Source organism: Oncorhynchus clarkii, chromosome 2 (assembly GCF_045791955.1).
Source record: "Oncorhynchus clarkii lewisi isolate Uvic-CL-2024 chromosome 2, UVic_Ocla_1.0, whole genome shotgun sequence".
In the NCBI taxonomy this organism is placed as follows: Eukaryota; Metazoa; Chordata; class Actinopteri; order Salmoniformes; family Salmonidae; genus Oncorhynchus; species Oncorhynchus clarkii.
Genome location: NC_092148.1, coordinates 61,278,023 through 61,295,407, shown reverse-complemented (window position 1 = coordinate 61,295,407; position 17,385 = coordinate 61,278,023). Strand labels below are relative to the sequence as shown.

The 17,385-nt window shown below is 45.1% G+C and overlaps 1 protein-coding gene across 2 annotated transcripts in view; it reads right to left on the bottom strand.

Moving 5' to 3' along the window:
• Positions 1-16,394, bottom strand: part of LOC139371103 (zinc finger protein 423-like) — a 155,382-nt gene extending 138,988 nt beyond the window's left edge. Inside the window, exon 1 of one of the 2 annotated variants that reach the window (XM_071111179.1) lies at positions 15,380-16,394. In XM_071111179.1, the coding sequence (XP_070967280.1) occupies positions 15,380-15,419 (40 nt within the window). In that variant the 5' untranslated portion in view covers positions 15,420-16,394. The remainder of the gene's footprint in view (positions 1-15,379) is intronic. The other variant, XM_071111188.1, reaches the window with a different exon arrangement.
• Positions 16,395-17,385: the final 991 nt, after the last annotated feature.

Below are 17,385 nucleotides of genomic sequence, written 5' to 3'. Positions count from 1 at the left end.
GTCTCATCCTCTCATATACATTCATACATACGAACACAGTTGGGGATTAGGGCTTGGTGCTAGACCGACTCTTGCGGCTCACTACATCGTGCGCAAACACACAAAGACACGCGACTGGAATACAAGAGGATTCCTCTGCCAGTGAAGAGAGCTGAACATCATTGTAGTCCTGACTAGAAGGCCAGCAACCAGGGCCGTCTGCAGCTAGACACACTGACTGGCACGTTGGGACTAACACAGGGGAGGACTAAACCAACTCACCACTAACAGCAAGACAACAACAATGTAGTCATAACTTAGAAAACAAGCCATTAAAAACTAATATCTACACAGCTATGAGTCATTCATCAAAGTGATGGAAGTGTAGAGCTGAGTGCTGCAGTCAATCTGCATCTCTATCCCCCCTCTCCTCACCCCCACTGCAGCTAAAGCTTCACCACAACGCGCAGGGCCCCATTGTCTGCCCTGCCATTCCCGACCAAACCATAATCAAACGACAACGTGGGCACAATGGCAGGGATGGCAATTCCCAGGGTGCTCCTCTGCGCTAGCTGTGTTCACAGAGGATGTGTGAACAGAGGGGGCTGAGAGGGGCCTGCAGGGGCTCTTATCACTGCACCGGGTCACTCTGGCCAATCACACACTGTCTACAGGCCCAGGAGGGCGGGGGCCTAGAATGTCCTGCTGGACAGGACACAGGCACATAGATCCAACCCTCCCATCCAACCCCCACCCCTGTCCCCACCTCCTCCCCCTCGGATCCTGGGGGGCTCACCCATTGGCTGGCTGCAGTGTCCCTCTGGTCGCCGCCGCTCTACCACTGGCCAAGCGTGATGCCAATCTGCAGCCCAAGCCATCCCCCGGGGAACTCTAACTTCAATGGTCTGTCCTCCAAGCCACCACCATGGGACAGCGACAGAAGCTGATTAACCAAATACTTTTATCAGCACTGAAACCGCTCTGCCGCACAAAACAGCCTTAAAAACACAAACCACCACCACTGGCCAGAAAAGCACAAATGGGTAAAGGGGGAACACAGCAGAGAGCTTAGATGGCAAAGAGAAAAAAACACAAAGCTTGACGGGGCCCACAGCTCTGCCTCCCTCACTGAGGGCATTGCTGCTCCAAAATCCTGCCGAGCCGTGGAAGAGCAGAGAAGGGAGGATAGGAGTGGAAGAGCAGAGAATGGAGGATAGGAGTGGAAGAGCAGAGGATGGAGGATAGGAGTGGAAGAGCAGAGAAGGGAGGAATAGCAGAGAAGGGAGGATAGGAGTGGAAGAGCAGAGAAGGGAGGATAGGAGTGGAAGAGCAGAGGATGGAGGATAGGAGTGGAAGAGCAGAGGATGGAGGATAGGAGTGGAAGAGCAGAGGATGGAGGATAGGAGTGGAAGAGCAGAGGATGAAGGATAGGAGTGGAAGAGCAGAGGATGGAGGATAGGAGCTGAAGAGCAGAGGATGGAGGATAGGAGTGTAAGAGCAGAGGATGGAGGATAGGAGTGGAAGAGCAGAGGATGGAGGATAGGAGTGGAAGAGCAGAGAATGGAGGATAGGAGTGGAAGAGCAGAGAATGGAGGATAGGAGTGGAAGAGCAGAGGATGGAGGATAGGAGTGGAAGAGCAGAGGATGGAGGATAGGAGTGGAAGAGCAGAGGATGGAGGATGGGAGTGGAAGAGCAGAGGATGGAGGATAGGAGTGGAAGAGCAGAGGATGGAGGATAGGAGTGGAAGAGCAGAGGATGGAGGATAGGAGTGGAAGAGCAGAGAATGGAGGATATGAGTAGAAGAGCAGAGGATGGAGGATAGGAGTGGAATAGCAGAGGATGGATGATTGGAGTGGAAGAGCAGAGGATGGAGGATAGGATTGGAATAGCAGAGGATGGATGATTGGAGTGGAAGAGCAGAGGATGGAGGATAGGAGTGGAAGAGCAGAGGATGGAGGATAGGAGTGGAAGAGCAGAGAATGGAGGATAGGAGTAGAAGAGCAGAGGATGGAGGATAGGAGTGGAATAGCAGAGGATGGATGATTGGAGTGGAAGAGCAGAGGATGGAGGATAGGAGTGGAAGAGCAGAGAATGGAGGATAGGAGTAGAAGAGCAGAGGATGGAGGATAGGAGTGGAATAGCAGAGGATGGATGATTGGAGTGGAAGAGCAGAGGATGGAGGATAGGAGTGGAATAGCAGAGGATGGATGATTGGAGTGGAAGAGCAGAGGATGGAGGATAGGAGTGGAAGAGCAGAGGATGGAGGATAGGAGTGGAAGAGCAGAGAATGGAAGATAGGAGTGGAAGAGCAGAGGATGAAGGATAGGAGTGGAAGAGCAGAGGATGGAGGATAGGAGTGGAAGAGCAGAGGATGGAGGATAGGAGTGGAAGAGCAGAGGATGAAGGATAGGAGTGGAAGAGCAGAGGATGGAGGATAGGAGTGGAAGAGCAGAGGATGGAGGATAGGAGTGGAAGAGCAGAGGATGGAGGATAGGAGTGGAAGAGCAGAGGATGAAGGATAGGAGTGGAAGAGCAGAGTATGGAGGATAGGAGTGGAAGAGCAGAGAATGGAGGATAGGAGTGGAAGAGCAGAGGATGGAGGATAGGAGTGGAAGAGCAGAGAATGGAGGATAGGAGTAGAAGAGCAGAGGATGGAGGATAGAAGTGGAATAGCAGAGGATGGATGATTGGAGTGGAAGAGCAGAGGATGGAGGATAGGAGTGGAATAGCAGAGGATGGATGATTGGAGTGGAAGAGCAGAGGATGGAGGATAGGAGTGGAATAGCAGAGGATGGATGATTGGAGTGGAAGAGCAGAGGATGGAGGATAGGAGTGTGGGTGGATGACTAGCAGTGGTCGTGGGTTTTCAGGTTCGGTCTTCTCAGGCAGCTCTTGGCTGATGCCCTGGGGAGAACTTGGCTAGTCTGAGCCAAGCAGAGCTCTGTAAAGCACACACCGTCTCCCTGGCTTGATCATTCACTCTCTCTTTCTCTTGCCTGGAGCATCCAAGCAGCAGCACCCACGCCAAGACTCAGCCTTAGCCCCAGCTCTACAACAAGAGGAGCACTGGCAGAACCAACCCCAGACACAACCAAAAAGAAAAAGCCTTTATCTGGTGGAGCAAGTCAATGGAGGAGCAGAATGCCTGACTGGCGTATTACATTCCACCACAAAGCAGAGTTCCACACCAGAACAGGATCCACCTGGCTGGTCTCCAACCAACACCAGAGCAGCAAAGTTGAGGGGTGTCAGGTGTGGAAGGCTCTGATCACTCTCTTTAGCCTGGATCAAACATACACACACACGCACGGAAAGAGTCCTGTTCAAATAGGGTCGTAAATCAGGGTCAAGTAAGAGCTGGGACACTGGTGACTCAGTGGAAGGGAGAAAAGGGGCACATGGAAGACAGGCCAATTATGTTTACACTCACAGGATAGGTCCCGTGTCTTCACAAAGCTGTGGTTTTATCACACACACCTCCTCCCCTTTGTACACATGTCCCACTCCTGACTGTGCTGTGTTTCTCACTCTTGTCGTCAGCAGGCATTTCCTGAAGAAAGCCCTGGGTGCTGTGTCAACCCATTCCTTTTGATTCTGCACCGTCTGCGCCTGCATGAGCCTGCCTGTTCTACCTTTGTCTCAGGGAGCTAAGGAATCCACACACTCAGCTTCAGAAACAGCGCCAAGAGCTCATCAGCCGACAACAAATCCACCCTTCTCAACACCAAGAGAAACACTCAGCTTTATATGTATATATACACACACACACACACACACCTGTCTCCACTATGTTAGAGAGCAGACAACACAGTGGAAGATTAAAGGGCCTCTCAGATCTCCAATGTGGTTTTTCATCCTTCTCAACTGTCAGAGCAGAGAGGGAAATTATTTCAATATACCTCCAGCTTGTACATAAAACACCAGAGAGAGGAAGAGAAAGAATGTAGGAGGGCGGGAGGGAACAGGGGATAGAAAAGAGGAATAGGAACATTTGTGAAGAGAAAAGCAGACATGATTAAATCACAAGGGCTGCCTCCCGCGGTCATTGAGTGTGACACAGGTTCACAACAGGAACATGGGGGGGGGGACAAAGAAAGAGACAGACTTCTGTCCCTCCACCCCACCCCAAAAAGCTAGCATTTGACTGGTGACCTAGGAGGAGGAGGAAAGCCTCTCTGGATTAGAGGCCCTCAGGAGACCCTCCAGGAATAGAAGTGCTGCACAGAGTTACACCACCACTGTACCCTACTCACAGCCGCATGTACAGATCGAGACCCGCTCATGCTCAGAGACAGGGAGAGACATACACATGCAGACAGACATATTCACACGTACAGGGGAAACACAGGGAGACACACATACATGCAAAGGCACAGGCACACATGCACTTAGGCTGCATTTACACAGGCAGCCCAATTCTGATCTTTTTATACCTATTGGTATTTTGACCAATCAGATCAGCTCTGCTGTTTATAAATGTGCAAAATATCAGAATTGGGCTGCCTGTGTAAACACAGCCTTAGGGAGGTACACACATGTTCACCGATCCAGACACACACAATGACAATGGCATCAGACTCAGAGAGCACCCGGGGCAGCTTGGGAGAGAGAGGCAGAATGGGGACCCTTAATTGCCTTACCCTGTAGTACAGTCTGGGGAGTGCTTTTTGACTTGAGATTCCAATTTCACACTAAGGCATTATTTAGTTTGATACAGACTTGATTAGGCATTACAGCAGGCCCCTTTTCTGGAGGAGCTTTGTGGCTCTCAAATCACTGGAGGAGAGATTAACTCTGCAGTCACGCTCCTTCTGAGACCCACAGCCTCACACAGCCTGCCGCCTGCCTGCTTGGTGCGGCAGGAGAGGGTTCCTCTTATCCCAAACACTAACACATTCAACTTTTACTAGTCAGTCTCCTCAATCACTGCCACTAACTTTAGTAGAGCCTTATCAAATCTGTTTTCTTTGTCAACTGCGCACCAGCTAGAGACCTTTGTTTGATTAGCAATATACTGCAGAGTTTGCAAAACAAATGGCCACTGGATAGGTGCAAATCATCATGAAATCATTCTGCCAGGTAGGCATAGGCTACTGTGTAGTTAACATTTAATTGAGAAGGTTTTTGGTAACCTTTCCATCTACCAGAAGACAGTTGTCATGACATCAGCATCATCGCTAAGTGGTAGACAAACGTGCACACACATACAGTGGGGCAAAAGAGTATTTAGTCAGCCACCAATTGTGCAAGTTCTCCCACTTAAAAAGATGAGAGAGACCTGTAATTTTCATCATAGGTACACTTCAACTATGACAGACAAAATTAGAAAAAAAATCCAGAAAATCACATTGTAGGATTTTTAATGAATTTATTTGCAAATTATGGTGGAAAATAAGTATTTGGTCACCTACAAACAAGCAAGATTTCTGGCTCTCACAGACCGGTAACTTCTTCTTTAAGAGGCTCCTATGTCCTCCACTCGTTACCTGTATTAATGGCACCTGTTTGAACTTGTTATCAGTATAAAAGACACCTGTCCACAACCTCAAACAGTCACACTCCAAACTCCCCTATGGCCAAGACCAAAGAGCTGTCAAAGGACACCAGAAACAGAATTGTTGATCTGTAAGACTTGGAAGACTGAATCTGCAATAGGTAAGCAGCTTGGTTTGAAGAAATCAACTGTGGGAGCAATTATTAGGAAATGGAAGACATACAAGACCACTGATAATCTCCCTCGATCTGGGGCTCCACGCAAGATCTCCCCCCGTGGGGTCAAAATGATCACAAGAACGGTGAGCAAAAATCCCAGAACCACACGGGGGGACCTAGTGAATGACCTGTAGAGAGCTGGGACCAAAGTAACAAACGCCTACCATCAGTAACACACTACGCCGCCAGAGACTCAAATCCTGCAGTGCCAGACATGTCCCCCTGCTTAAGCCAGTACATGTCCAGGCCCGTCTGAAGTTTGCTAGAGAGCATTTGGATGATCCAGAAGAAGATTGGGAGAATGTCATATGGTCAGATGAAACCAAAATATAACTTTTTGGTAAAACCTCAACTCGTCGTGTTCGGAGGACAAAGAATGCTGAGTTGCATCCAAAGAACACCATACCTACTGTGAAGCATGAGGGTGGAATGAGCAGGGCATTACCATCGACATGGTGATGCAGGGCACCACTCTAATCCAGCCTCAACTGCCCTCCCAATGTATGTTCGGGGAAGAGGAGAGGATGGTCCCTGGACTGCACATCAACATGGCTGGACCAGGGCTAGACTCTACATTTTTAAAGCAGAGATCCATCGACCAACACAGGAGCCCCATAGAACACAGCAATATCCTCTCACCCGCACTCCTATTCTCTTTCTGCAGACTCTCACGCTGTCTCTCAGCCCCTGTTTGATGGTGACATAAAAGGATTTATTAGGGGAAAGGAAAATGAAAAAAAATACTGATTTTATATATTTTTTAAGACTTCTTCACTTTCAACTCCTTCCTTCACACACACTCAAAAAGCCTCAAACGGTCTACTCAGACTGTTGCCCTTAGAATGGCACTCACAGACAGATGGTTTCAGTGGACAGACAATGTTGGACAGCTAGACTACTGTTCTTGATGTTTGGCTGGTGGGTCGGCACAATCCTCATTAGACTACAAGCTAAACGTCCCCCTGGAAAGACTACTTCATAAAGACAAACACTTCTCTTATCTCTCTCACACATCTGCACCTCGTTCCCACACCCACCTCTATTCTCCAGTGGCTTCCAGTCCCTCGTGGCATTGGAGGTAGAACAATACAGAGCTGTGACTGGGAGCAGAGGCCTTCCTTCTCATCTTCACACATCTCAACATATGGACTCTGTTTCTGGCCATCAACGCATCAATTCACATGGACTAGAATTCTAACCCTAACACCTAAAATAGACTTTTTCAATGTCTCCACATGGATAGTAAAACCAAAAACATACACACAAAACTTCCCTGATTTAGATCATTTCATTTGAACTTCAATAGGAAAATTACAATAAGTGCTAGAAAGGAGGGAAACATGGAAAGGGGGAGGCCTTTTCACCCTCTCTCTCATGGGAACACCATCTGTAAGTAGCTCACCATCCAACAATGTGTGTGTGAAGTGAAAATGCACCACGGGCAAGACTAACAGCAAATGAAAACATGTCAAATGTGTGCATGCTTTGTAAATGTCATTTTTGCGCTGAAATCGAGAGCGACTTTAATAGTGTCTCCCCCCCCCTCACCCTGCTCTTTGCAAGGCAAATCATTTTGGCCTCTGTAGGGGGTGCTCGCCATTTGACAGAGGAATTGAATTAAAATAAATCTGACAAACACAAGTGACTTCATAATCAAGGACTAGCCATTCTCCGAGGTTGTGAGGCCAGCATTAAGGAAGGCTACAATAAGGACTAATTCTGTCTGAGCTAAATACTAATGTATGATGCGAGGTTCTAGGCAAGTGTCTAGCCCTGGGATAGAGAGAGGCTGCTTCACAGCTTAAATCAATTTGGAGATGACATTGCAAGCTGTATCAAGGCTCTATACTGCAAAACACAGAGCAGCGCTTTTCTCAAAACACAAATCTCCTTAGTATCCTATTGAAGCTCAAAAGACTAGACACAGTTGCAGATGGGGATATTTTCTGACGATATTACGTATCGTTTTAACAATATCGCAATATTATTTTGCGCTAGCCGCACCAACACTCCAGTATTTTACATTCATAGCTTGTTCTCCATCTTCCAACTTCTAACAGGGAGCCAATTTGTTTTCAACACTTTTATTTCCATGACTGATCAAAATTAGTTTGCTCTTGTCTTGCAGCAGACATATGGAGAGCAATATGTTTGGAACATCGAATTGCAATAAAATCATAGTATCGAATCACAATACATACAGAATCGTGAGAATATAATTCCCACACCTAAATATCATGATAATATCATATCGTGAGGCCTCTGGCAATTCCTAGCCATACTTTTAACCATGACTTTATTCAGGTTATACAATAAAGTCTGTGGCATGGTGCAGCATTGTCATGCTGATAGAATCAAACATGTAGCGTAGGCTTAAAAGCCCAAGCAACAAGACCAAGACAAATATTGGACCAAAGAATAGGATATGATATGCTTCTATTTCAACAATATTTTAACATTCTCATTTTTCAGCATTTATTTATCTGTATTTGTATTCTTTTTACTGCTCTGGGGTTATAATCATTGCTTGGATAACCTTATTTACTATTATGCATCTATTTCTATTTTAGTCTGTGCACTGCACAGAAAACCGGAAAAAATGATTACTGAATTATCACATTATTGTAATGTTTGGGTTAATTAATCCCGTAAAGGATGGGTTGCCAACTGACGATTTGACACAAATATAAATGTCATTCATTCATGTAAAATACTTTGCTAATCATTACTAAAAATATAATAATATACGTAATTACCACTTCACACTAGGATGAAGTGGGAGTTCTGTGTTTCTTCATCTTCTTCCTGAATGTACTTGATATTTTGTGATTCAAAGAGCTATTTAATAACCCAACACAGCAAATGTATACACACAGCCCAGGGCACTCAATCCTTTGGAGTAATTTCTCTCGGTTTTTAACTCCACACGTATTTCAGAGGAAAGTTTCCAGGCGCAGTGGAATCAATAGGTTGAGCAGAAGGAAGCTATTGGAGGATTTTTCCTGGTGCGTGGGCACAGTAAGTCTCCCATCTCCCACCCAGGACTGTTCCAGTTGCCTCCCCCTGCAGCTCTGAGACCCATACTAGCCCTGGAAGGAGCCCAGGACCCAAGCAGGATCCATTATCTAGGGCCTGGCCAGCAGGAGGCCTAGCAACTCCTGGCAAGAGGTAAAAATCGAATCCAATTTATTCGTTACATGCTTGGTAAACAACAGGTGTGGACTAACAGTGAAATGCTTACTGACGGGCCCTTCCCAACAACGCAGAGAGAAAGAAAAGAGAAATAATAGAAAAGTAAAACACGTAAGGCAGGCTGCAGGGGTCAGCAGGGGTCAACACAGGACCAAAGCTCTTCATTAATGACTTCAGCATCAGGCCCTCTCCTCTCCCCTCCCCTCCCCTCCCCAACAACCACCCTTTAATCATCAGAGCTGGGACGAGGAGCCTTCCAAGCGAGTAGCTTCTCAATAAATATATGCATCAGCCAGGTGTGGCGAAGGTGCTTAATTGCCCCCTTTGCTTATGTTTAATGTACAGTCTATGGAGAAACTGTGGGATCGAGGAGCAGCTGCCTAGAGAAAGGAGCATGAACACAGCCTCACGGACATCATGGCGGGCCAAGGAGACAGAGAAGATGAGAGGAGAGCAGGAGGAAGAGAGGTGACAAAGACGGGAAGGGTTGAAAGTAGGAGGAAACTGAACAGGAAGAAATAAAGGGGGAAATGAACATGAAGACATCTGCCTACGCTGTTGGACCAGACAAACAGCAGTGTTCTGCTAGTGCTGATCTGGCTCTTGTAGCTATCCTCCAGAAGGTTCATGGTTCTGGCCTTCTCTCTCCGAGGTCAAAGCAGAGCTGGGTCACAGCCCTCTGCCCACACTGGAGACACTGCACTGACATGTACACACAAAACCCATTAACACACACACTCACTAAACCACTCACAGGCTCACAAAGAGCTGCGCTTGACATATCCCATTTACGGAGCCTGCACCTTGCTCAGGCGTTTAGGCTGGTTAACTCTGGGTGTCTGCCACAGATCAGCCTGGTTCAACATCAAACAACAGGTGGGCCATTCCACACGCCCTCAGGTTAACATTGCACAATATTTGACTGTTCTAAAAAAATTTTTTTTTTAAAAGAACAGCACACGACAGTGAAACAAAATAACAAATCCTACATCTACTCCCACACTTGGCTCGTAGGGTAGAGAGAGTATTGGCCGTTCTGAGGCTACGGTCCTGTACACATAATTTGCACAGGAAGGAGCAGATTAGGAGCAAAACTTTCTGAAAGCATTGTTCCAACACATCTTCATCTGCCCAATGCAGCAGCACAGAGTTTGAGAGTGAGGGACCTAGGAGAGGACAGACTCCACAGGGAGGTACTGGTGGGGGAGCTATGGTTGGCAGGCCGGAGGGGTGGGGGGGTTTCAGGGGGAGCAGTGGAGAGGGAACCAACCACACAAACATAATTAATAGCAAAAGTCACCCCGGCGTCGCTGGCTCTTTAGAAAGGAAGCGCGGAGCGGAGAGGGTCCTGAGCGGACCGTGGTTACGGCCCAGTAAGTCTAGAGCGCTGATAAACTCTGGTGCTAAGCCGGTACAATGGCACAGCCTACGACTGAGCTCTTCCATTAAGACAGATCCTTCCATACACACTAGCAGGCAGGCTGCTGATAAGGAGTTGTCAATGGCAGACACACTGGCCGCAAGGGAGCTCACCCTGCCTGGGCACACACATCTCCACACCAGTAGGGACCGCTGTAGAGTAAGACTACTATACACTACAGGAAGGAAGGAAGTTCCTTCCTGTAGAGCATCTTGACTGGCTGCATCACTGCTTGGTTTGGCAACTGTTCAGCCTCCGACCTCAAGGCACTGCAGAGGGTAGTGCATACGGCCCAGTACATCACTGGGGTCGAACTCCCTGCCATCCAGAACCTCTATATCAGGGGGTGTCAGAGGAAGGCCCTACTAAATATTGTCATTGACTACTGCCACCCAAGTCATAGACTGTTCACTCTGCTACTGTGGGCCAAGTCTGACCAAAAGGCACCTGAACAGCTTCTACCCCCAAACCATAAGAGTGCTGAACAGTTAATAAAAATGGCTACCCGGACAATTTACTTTGAATCTCTTTTTTATTATTTGTCTTAATTGTTTTGAGTCCATTGCACTGCCTATATGCACACTCACTAGACTCCACCCACACACTAATACAACACTCACACTCCAACACACACTTTACATACGCTGCTGCTACACTGTTTATTATACGTCCTGATTGCCGAGTCACTATTACCCCGACCCACATGAACATACTGTATTACCTCAATTAACTCATACCCCTGCACATTCACTCTGTACTGGTACTCCTTGTATATAGCCTCGTTATTGTTTTTATTGTGTTACCATTTCCTTTTTTTTATTTAGAAAATATGTGTCTTACTTTTTAACTGCATTGTTGGGAAAGGGCTCATAAGTAAACATTTCACTGTAAAGTCTACACCTGATGTGTTCAGCATTTCACTGTAAAGTCTACACCTGATGTGTTCAGCATTTCACTGTAAAGTCTACACCTGATGTGTTCAGCATTTCACTGTAAAGTCTACACCTGATGTGTTCAGCATTTCACTGTAAAGTCTACACCTGATGTATTCAGCACCTGTGACCAATAACATTTTATTTTGAAGGAAGGAAGAATCAGATCCATCCCTGACAAAATCTTTAAAATAACCGACTGATTCTAGAGCAACGTTTATTGTAAGATTCAGCCCACTATAAGCAGTTTATTCCATTTCCTATTTCAATGACTCATGTAACTGAAGAGCACTGTACCTTTAAAAAAGCCCCCCCTTTCCCATCTTGAAAAATGTGCAAAATCCATATGATATTGTGCCAACAAATAAGCTCTATATAAAAATAGTCGACCGCTGTGGCTGAACAATGACCAATTACTTTTTTGGTCATATCAAAATACAAGACAAAAATCACTCTCCCTGCTGTGTAGTCAATTAACATTTTACAAAGGCTTGGAAAAATCTATTTTGTGGTTCACCTACCATTAATACAGGGCAACAGTCTTCTATACTCACAGATTGAAAAAACTATTGCTAAAAGACATTTCATGCCTGCCTGCTGCTAGTAAACACAAAGGCACATAAAAGTGTAATATCACTGTCTGTATATAATGTGAAAGAGACAAACCGGACTTTCTCGCTTTTCCCTCTTACGCACGCGCACGCACACACACACAAACACACACACAAACACACACACGAGAATAAAGACAGGGGAGCAGGCTCTCATCACTCAATCTGCCCTGTGGTATCTCACTTCACTGTTTTATAACAGCCTGTTGACCAATGAAACTTTGGCTGTGCTACCAAAAGCCTAGGTGACAATAACAATGCCATTTAATGTTAAAATAGATGGTTTTAGGAAGGCAGAGAGAGGGGTAGAGGGATGTCAGGGATATGCTTCACACACACACTTCCTGAAAAACAAATCCATAACAATATGCAGCAGTAACACTTTCAATGAGATGCTCGCCTGTATATAATTAACACTATAATTACTTGAGTACCAGCATTGTTGTTACAGGGTGCTCAATTGCTTTGGAAATTGCATAGTTTGTGTTATAACAAAATATGTAATAAAGAACAATCCCTTTTCTTCTTGCATAACAAAAAAATGCTCAACTCTTACTATTGCTATGCAATTACTGAAGTGCTATCTCACATGTTAATACAATGTTACTACTTAGGTAATTACAGTGTTACTACAAAGGTGTACGAGCAACTGAATAATCTAACCATAATGTAGATTGAGAGACGATTTAACTGCACAAATAATACAATCAAGTACTCTATTATGTCAACATAAAACGGGCGCACAAAATGAATATCTACACTACATAATCTAGAGAAGAGAAACATTACAATCTCAGCCAGGTGGAGCTAAAGAAATAGACTAAGATGTTTGAAGATTTTACTGCAACTTAGAAAAATGTTGAATTGATAGGGGAAGCTGGTGTAAACAGTACTACTGGTGGAATTTGCGTGGAAAGAAGGGGGAAGCAGAGAGGAGGTGGAGCCCTAGAACAAGCCTTGTTCCAACGGCTCCTTCTCCCCCATCCCAGGTTAAAGGTCCCATTTGATTTGATTGACTAAACAACACTGTGGAAAATAAATAAGTGCTCTCTCGCTCCCTGGATGTCATGTGCACTCATTCCCGCTTAATGTCCTGTAAATGAAGAGGATTTATTAATGTGTAATTAAGTAATAATCATCACTACATAATGCATGAAATACTCATGGGGACGGGGGAGATATGAAACAGAAATACCCCGGCCAGGCACTCTACGCAAAGACACACATTAAAAAGGGATTAATCGGGAGAAATAATATTTTGATAAGAACCACTCGCTCCCCTCTCCCCCCTCCCCATTTAGTAAAACAGCCAATCATAGCTATTAATGCAACCTCAATTAGCTATCTACAATTAGGATAGTAAATCCCTCCACCACAACCTACTGATGATAACAAGGATTGGTAGTTTCCTCAAATCCTTTTTCATCATAGCCGGTATATACTGTATTCTATTCTACTGTATTTTAGTCAATGCCACTCCGACAATGCTCAATCTAATATTTATATATTTCTTAATTCCATTCTTTTACATTTAAATGTGTGTATTATGGTGAATTGTTAGATACTACTGCACTGTTCGATATTACTGCACTGTTGGAGCTAGGAACACAAGCATTTCTCTACACCCGCAATAACATCTGCTAAATATGTGTATGTGACCAATAATATTTGATTTGAGCATTGACATTGACAAGCACTCGTAGGAGTTGAGTGAGCAGGTGAGAGACAAGAGGACACAGGAAAAACACAAATAATCCCTGGTGCATGCCCTGTACCACTGACGCTCACTCATAATTTGAGAATATGCCAGTTAGTGGGAAAGGTGTTGTGGGGAGATAGCAAGAGAACACATCTTAGTTACACATAGATCTGGCCTCTGGCTGCTGTGCATCACTGACTAAGCACAAGCTTTGTTTATTCAAAGCCACAAGCTGCCACTGCCAAACACACACACACTCAGGATACAAAACAGTACAAAGACTAGCTTGCTTTAAGCAGAGAAATGGGGATTTGTTTTCACATGACATGTAGTACATGCTCAGGTAACTGTCAAAATAAAGGAAACAGCATCTTAATAGGGCATTGTGCCACCACGAGCTGCCAGAACTGCTTCAATGGACCGTGGTATAGATTCTCCCAGTGTCTGGAACTTTGTTGGAGGGATGCGACACCATTCTTCCACAAGAAATTCCATCATTTTGTGTTTTGTTGATGTGGTGGAAAACGCTGTCTCCCATAAGTTTTCACTTGTGTTGAGATATGGTGATTGACAGACACACACCCACTATGCTCCTTTGAGACCCCTCTTGAGATCTTTAATTCTAGCCATAGCAGCTGAAATAACGGGAAACTGGGCATTTTTATACATGACCCTAAGCATGATGGGATGTTAATTGCTTAATTGATTCAGGAACCTGCCTTCAATATACTTTGTATCCCTGATTTACTCAAGTGTTTACTTTATTTTGGGAGTATCTCTGGTACCTGTATTTGCCTTGTAGTTAGTTCAGCGATATTAGTAATTGTTGAAATAATCAAGTGATCCCTTTCCCATATTCAGCCTATATGTGATCATTTTAAAATGTCTTGCTTTGAACCAGTGTATATTTTAGTAGACACCAAAGGTATCCCGAGAGGTCATGACACCAATCTCTGTTGACTCAGAAACATACCAACCCCCCGTGGTCATCAACCCATTTTCAACTTGCAATTAGTCTTGGTGAACCATCCACTGCATGTACAGAGAGCACAACTAACAAAACAAGAAATAAATAATGAAAACAATGTAGGCTTTATAACCTTTCAACCTAAATAAACCATTGCACGTTGTTGCCACCAATTAGAACAAAAAGACAAATTGGGGGAGGGGTAATAATTCGGGACCACATGGCCACCCCATTGCCCATCTGGTTTCCACAGAGGCAAAACGAGCCAAATGCCCCTTGCCCGTCCACTTCACTGTAATGGCTCAGTATCATCTCGCTCTCAGTTCACGGATGCGGTCCAATTGAATTTGACTAGAAAATACAGGTTACCAAGAAAACGGTCTAGCAAGTAAAACAAACCAATATGCCTATAGTTTAATCATGGCGATGGAAAAACAACATATGCAAGATGTGGGAATGCACGGGCTTAATGCGCATCATACACAGCAGGGGTGACCATCAATACACACATCTCCACGATACAGGTGAACTGTAGCGAATGAAACAAACACATTGCAGTCTAGTCAAGTAACAAATGTGGTCACAATTTTAAATCAATTAAGTAATTAACTGACCAGGAAGACCTGAGTCACTATTGCAACACTACAAAAAGTTGGCTGTGTTGGACCGGATAAATTAGGCCTATCTATTATTTCCCCCTCTAAATTGCTTAGGCTTTTGTTTGATATATATATATATATATATATATATATATAAATAACACAGTGAGGATATTTAATTGTTGAATTGCATAGTAACCAAGGCCAAAAGGTAGTCATGAAATCTTATTGGTCATGCGAGAGTTTGTCCCCATTAAAACAACTTACCTTTTACGGAGCGCGGTTTGGCCTGTTTTCGTCTAGACATCTCTGGATTGTGAACAGTATTTTCTTCTCGTATCGATCTCTAATGTTTTGCGAAAACAGTCATATAGATGGATACTTCAGCTGGCGTGTTTTTCACTTCTTTTCCTGTTGCAATGCGGCAACTTAAGTCTGATAGTATCCTATAGTCCAGTTAAAGGGGAGGTGAGTAGTCTATGCAATTTGGAGCTGTGGAGAGGCGCTGCGCCCGGATACTCCAGCAATGTAACTTCTTCGGCTGGACTCAACCTGTAGAATTAACGGAATAACGCGTATTTCTTTCGGAGTCCGTGACGACAGTATCTTTTGCTCCTTTACGTTCATAAACACCTTAGCTATAGGCGACTTAATCGGAAGAGTCCAAGTTTCAAGAGGCAGCCAACGCCAAAATGACAGCCATGCGGTAACACCTGATCGGGCCGTTAGAAAGGTGCCAATACATCAAAATACGATGACATTGACTATACAATTATAGAATTCCGTTAAATCAAGCGTTACGTTGTCTCCGTTTCCTCTTCGTCTTGAGGGTTTGTTGGTGCAGTTCTCGGAATAAGTCTCTTTTTCACCCGAATCTTGCGAACACCGAACCTCCCTTCGTCCGTTATTTTTCAGAAGGTGGCATGGGTAATGCAACCTTACCCAGCATTTTCACCCCTTGGGGATTTGTGTTTTTAAATCCTGAAATCAGTCAAATGTTTGTAGTATTTAGCCTCTCTCTACCTTTTTCTTTGTCCTGACTCTGGTCTTCCCTCCGCCTCCCGATCCGACTGCTGGCGGGGCTGCAGCGCAGACACACATAATAAAGCCAGGCTTGGCTGGAAATGTAGCCGTGTCCCAGCAGGAGGATGTGAGAGTAGGGTCCCGGCGGGGGAGCGCTCTGATCCCGCAGGGAGCTATGCACAGCCTGGGTTGAACAGACAGAGAGAGCCAACAGCACCAAACCATGGTCAGCCATGGAAACTACAGCTCAACTTGGAGCACGGATCGGGGCCAAAACACGGAGCATCAAAGAACTCTGCACAGCGCGTGAAAAATACGGACCGGATTCGGTTTTAGTCCTTTCCATCTTAAATTGGTTAGTCGTGCGCTACTTTCTCACTAGGGGTGACGATTGCCAATTATGTTTAAATTCTTTTTCTAAAAGTCGGTAGTCGTGAAATTGCAACCTGATATTTTTTTTTACATACATAGGCCTAATTGTTTATATTTTATCATAAATTAGTCTGACTGGATTGTATTTTTAATATGGGCCTATATTGTGCGTGGTGGCTTTCTAAATGCACCGAATACAAATATAAATCCCTGTCATGTAATTATTCACATGTTTTATGTATTTGAAATAATCGGCCTAGCAATGTATTTATGTTGTTTTATCAAAGGGGTCTGGGCCCTCACTTGTGGTAAGCTTAACCCTCGGACAGGACCTATTAGAGGGCCATATGTTTTCAACACCAACGGAGCTCATAATGTCAGGAGTTATGTGTTGGGGCAAACTGCTGAGCCCTAACAGTTCAGACTAGGACTGCAATGTGTGTGTTTGTCCCCTACAGAAAAGGGACATGTTGCCAATATGAGCCAGAAAAATATTTAAAATCACATGGTGCTTTGTTATTTTCTCTCCTGCACAGTGTGCTCTTTGACCAAGCTAGAGCTGCCCGAACGTTGTCATGGATAACTTGGTGGGCTCCCTCCCTGTCTTGACCTGCGGGGTGTCCTGCAGATTGAGCCTCGCCCCCGTCGTGAGACGGAGCGGCCTTTAAAATTGACCCCCGTTGAGGTGGGGGCCCCTCTTGTCTCGTCTGAACTCCCCCTGAAATGAGCGCGCGCCTGGAGACCGCGTTTAAAGCGCTTGTGGCGTCCCAGAGAGAGGCCGCTGGCACACAAGGGTAAAATCTCTCCGCAGTGGTCCCTTATTCTTCGATAAATACAAAGGAGGCAAATAGCCCACATTACAAGCTCCTTAAGGGTCA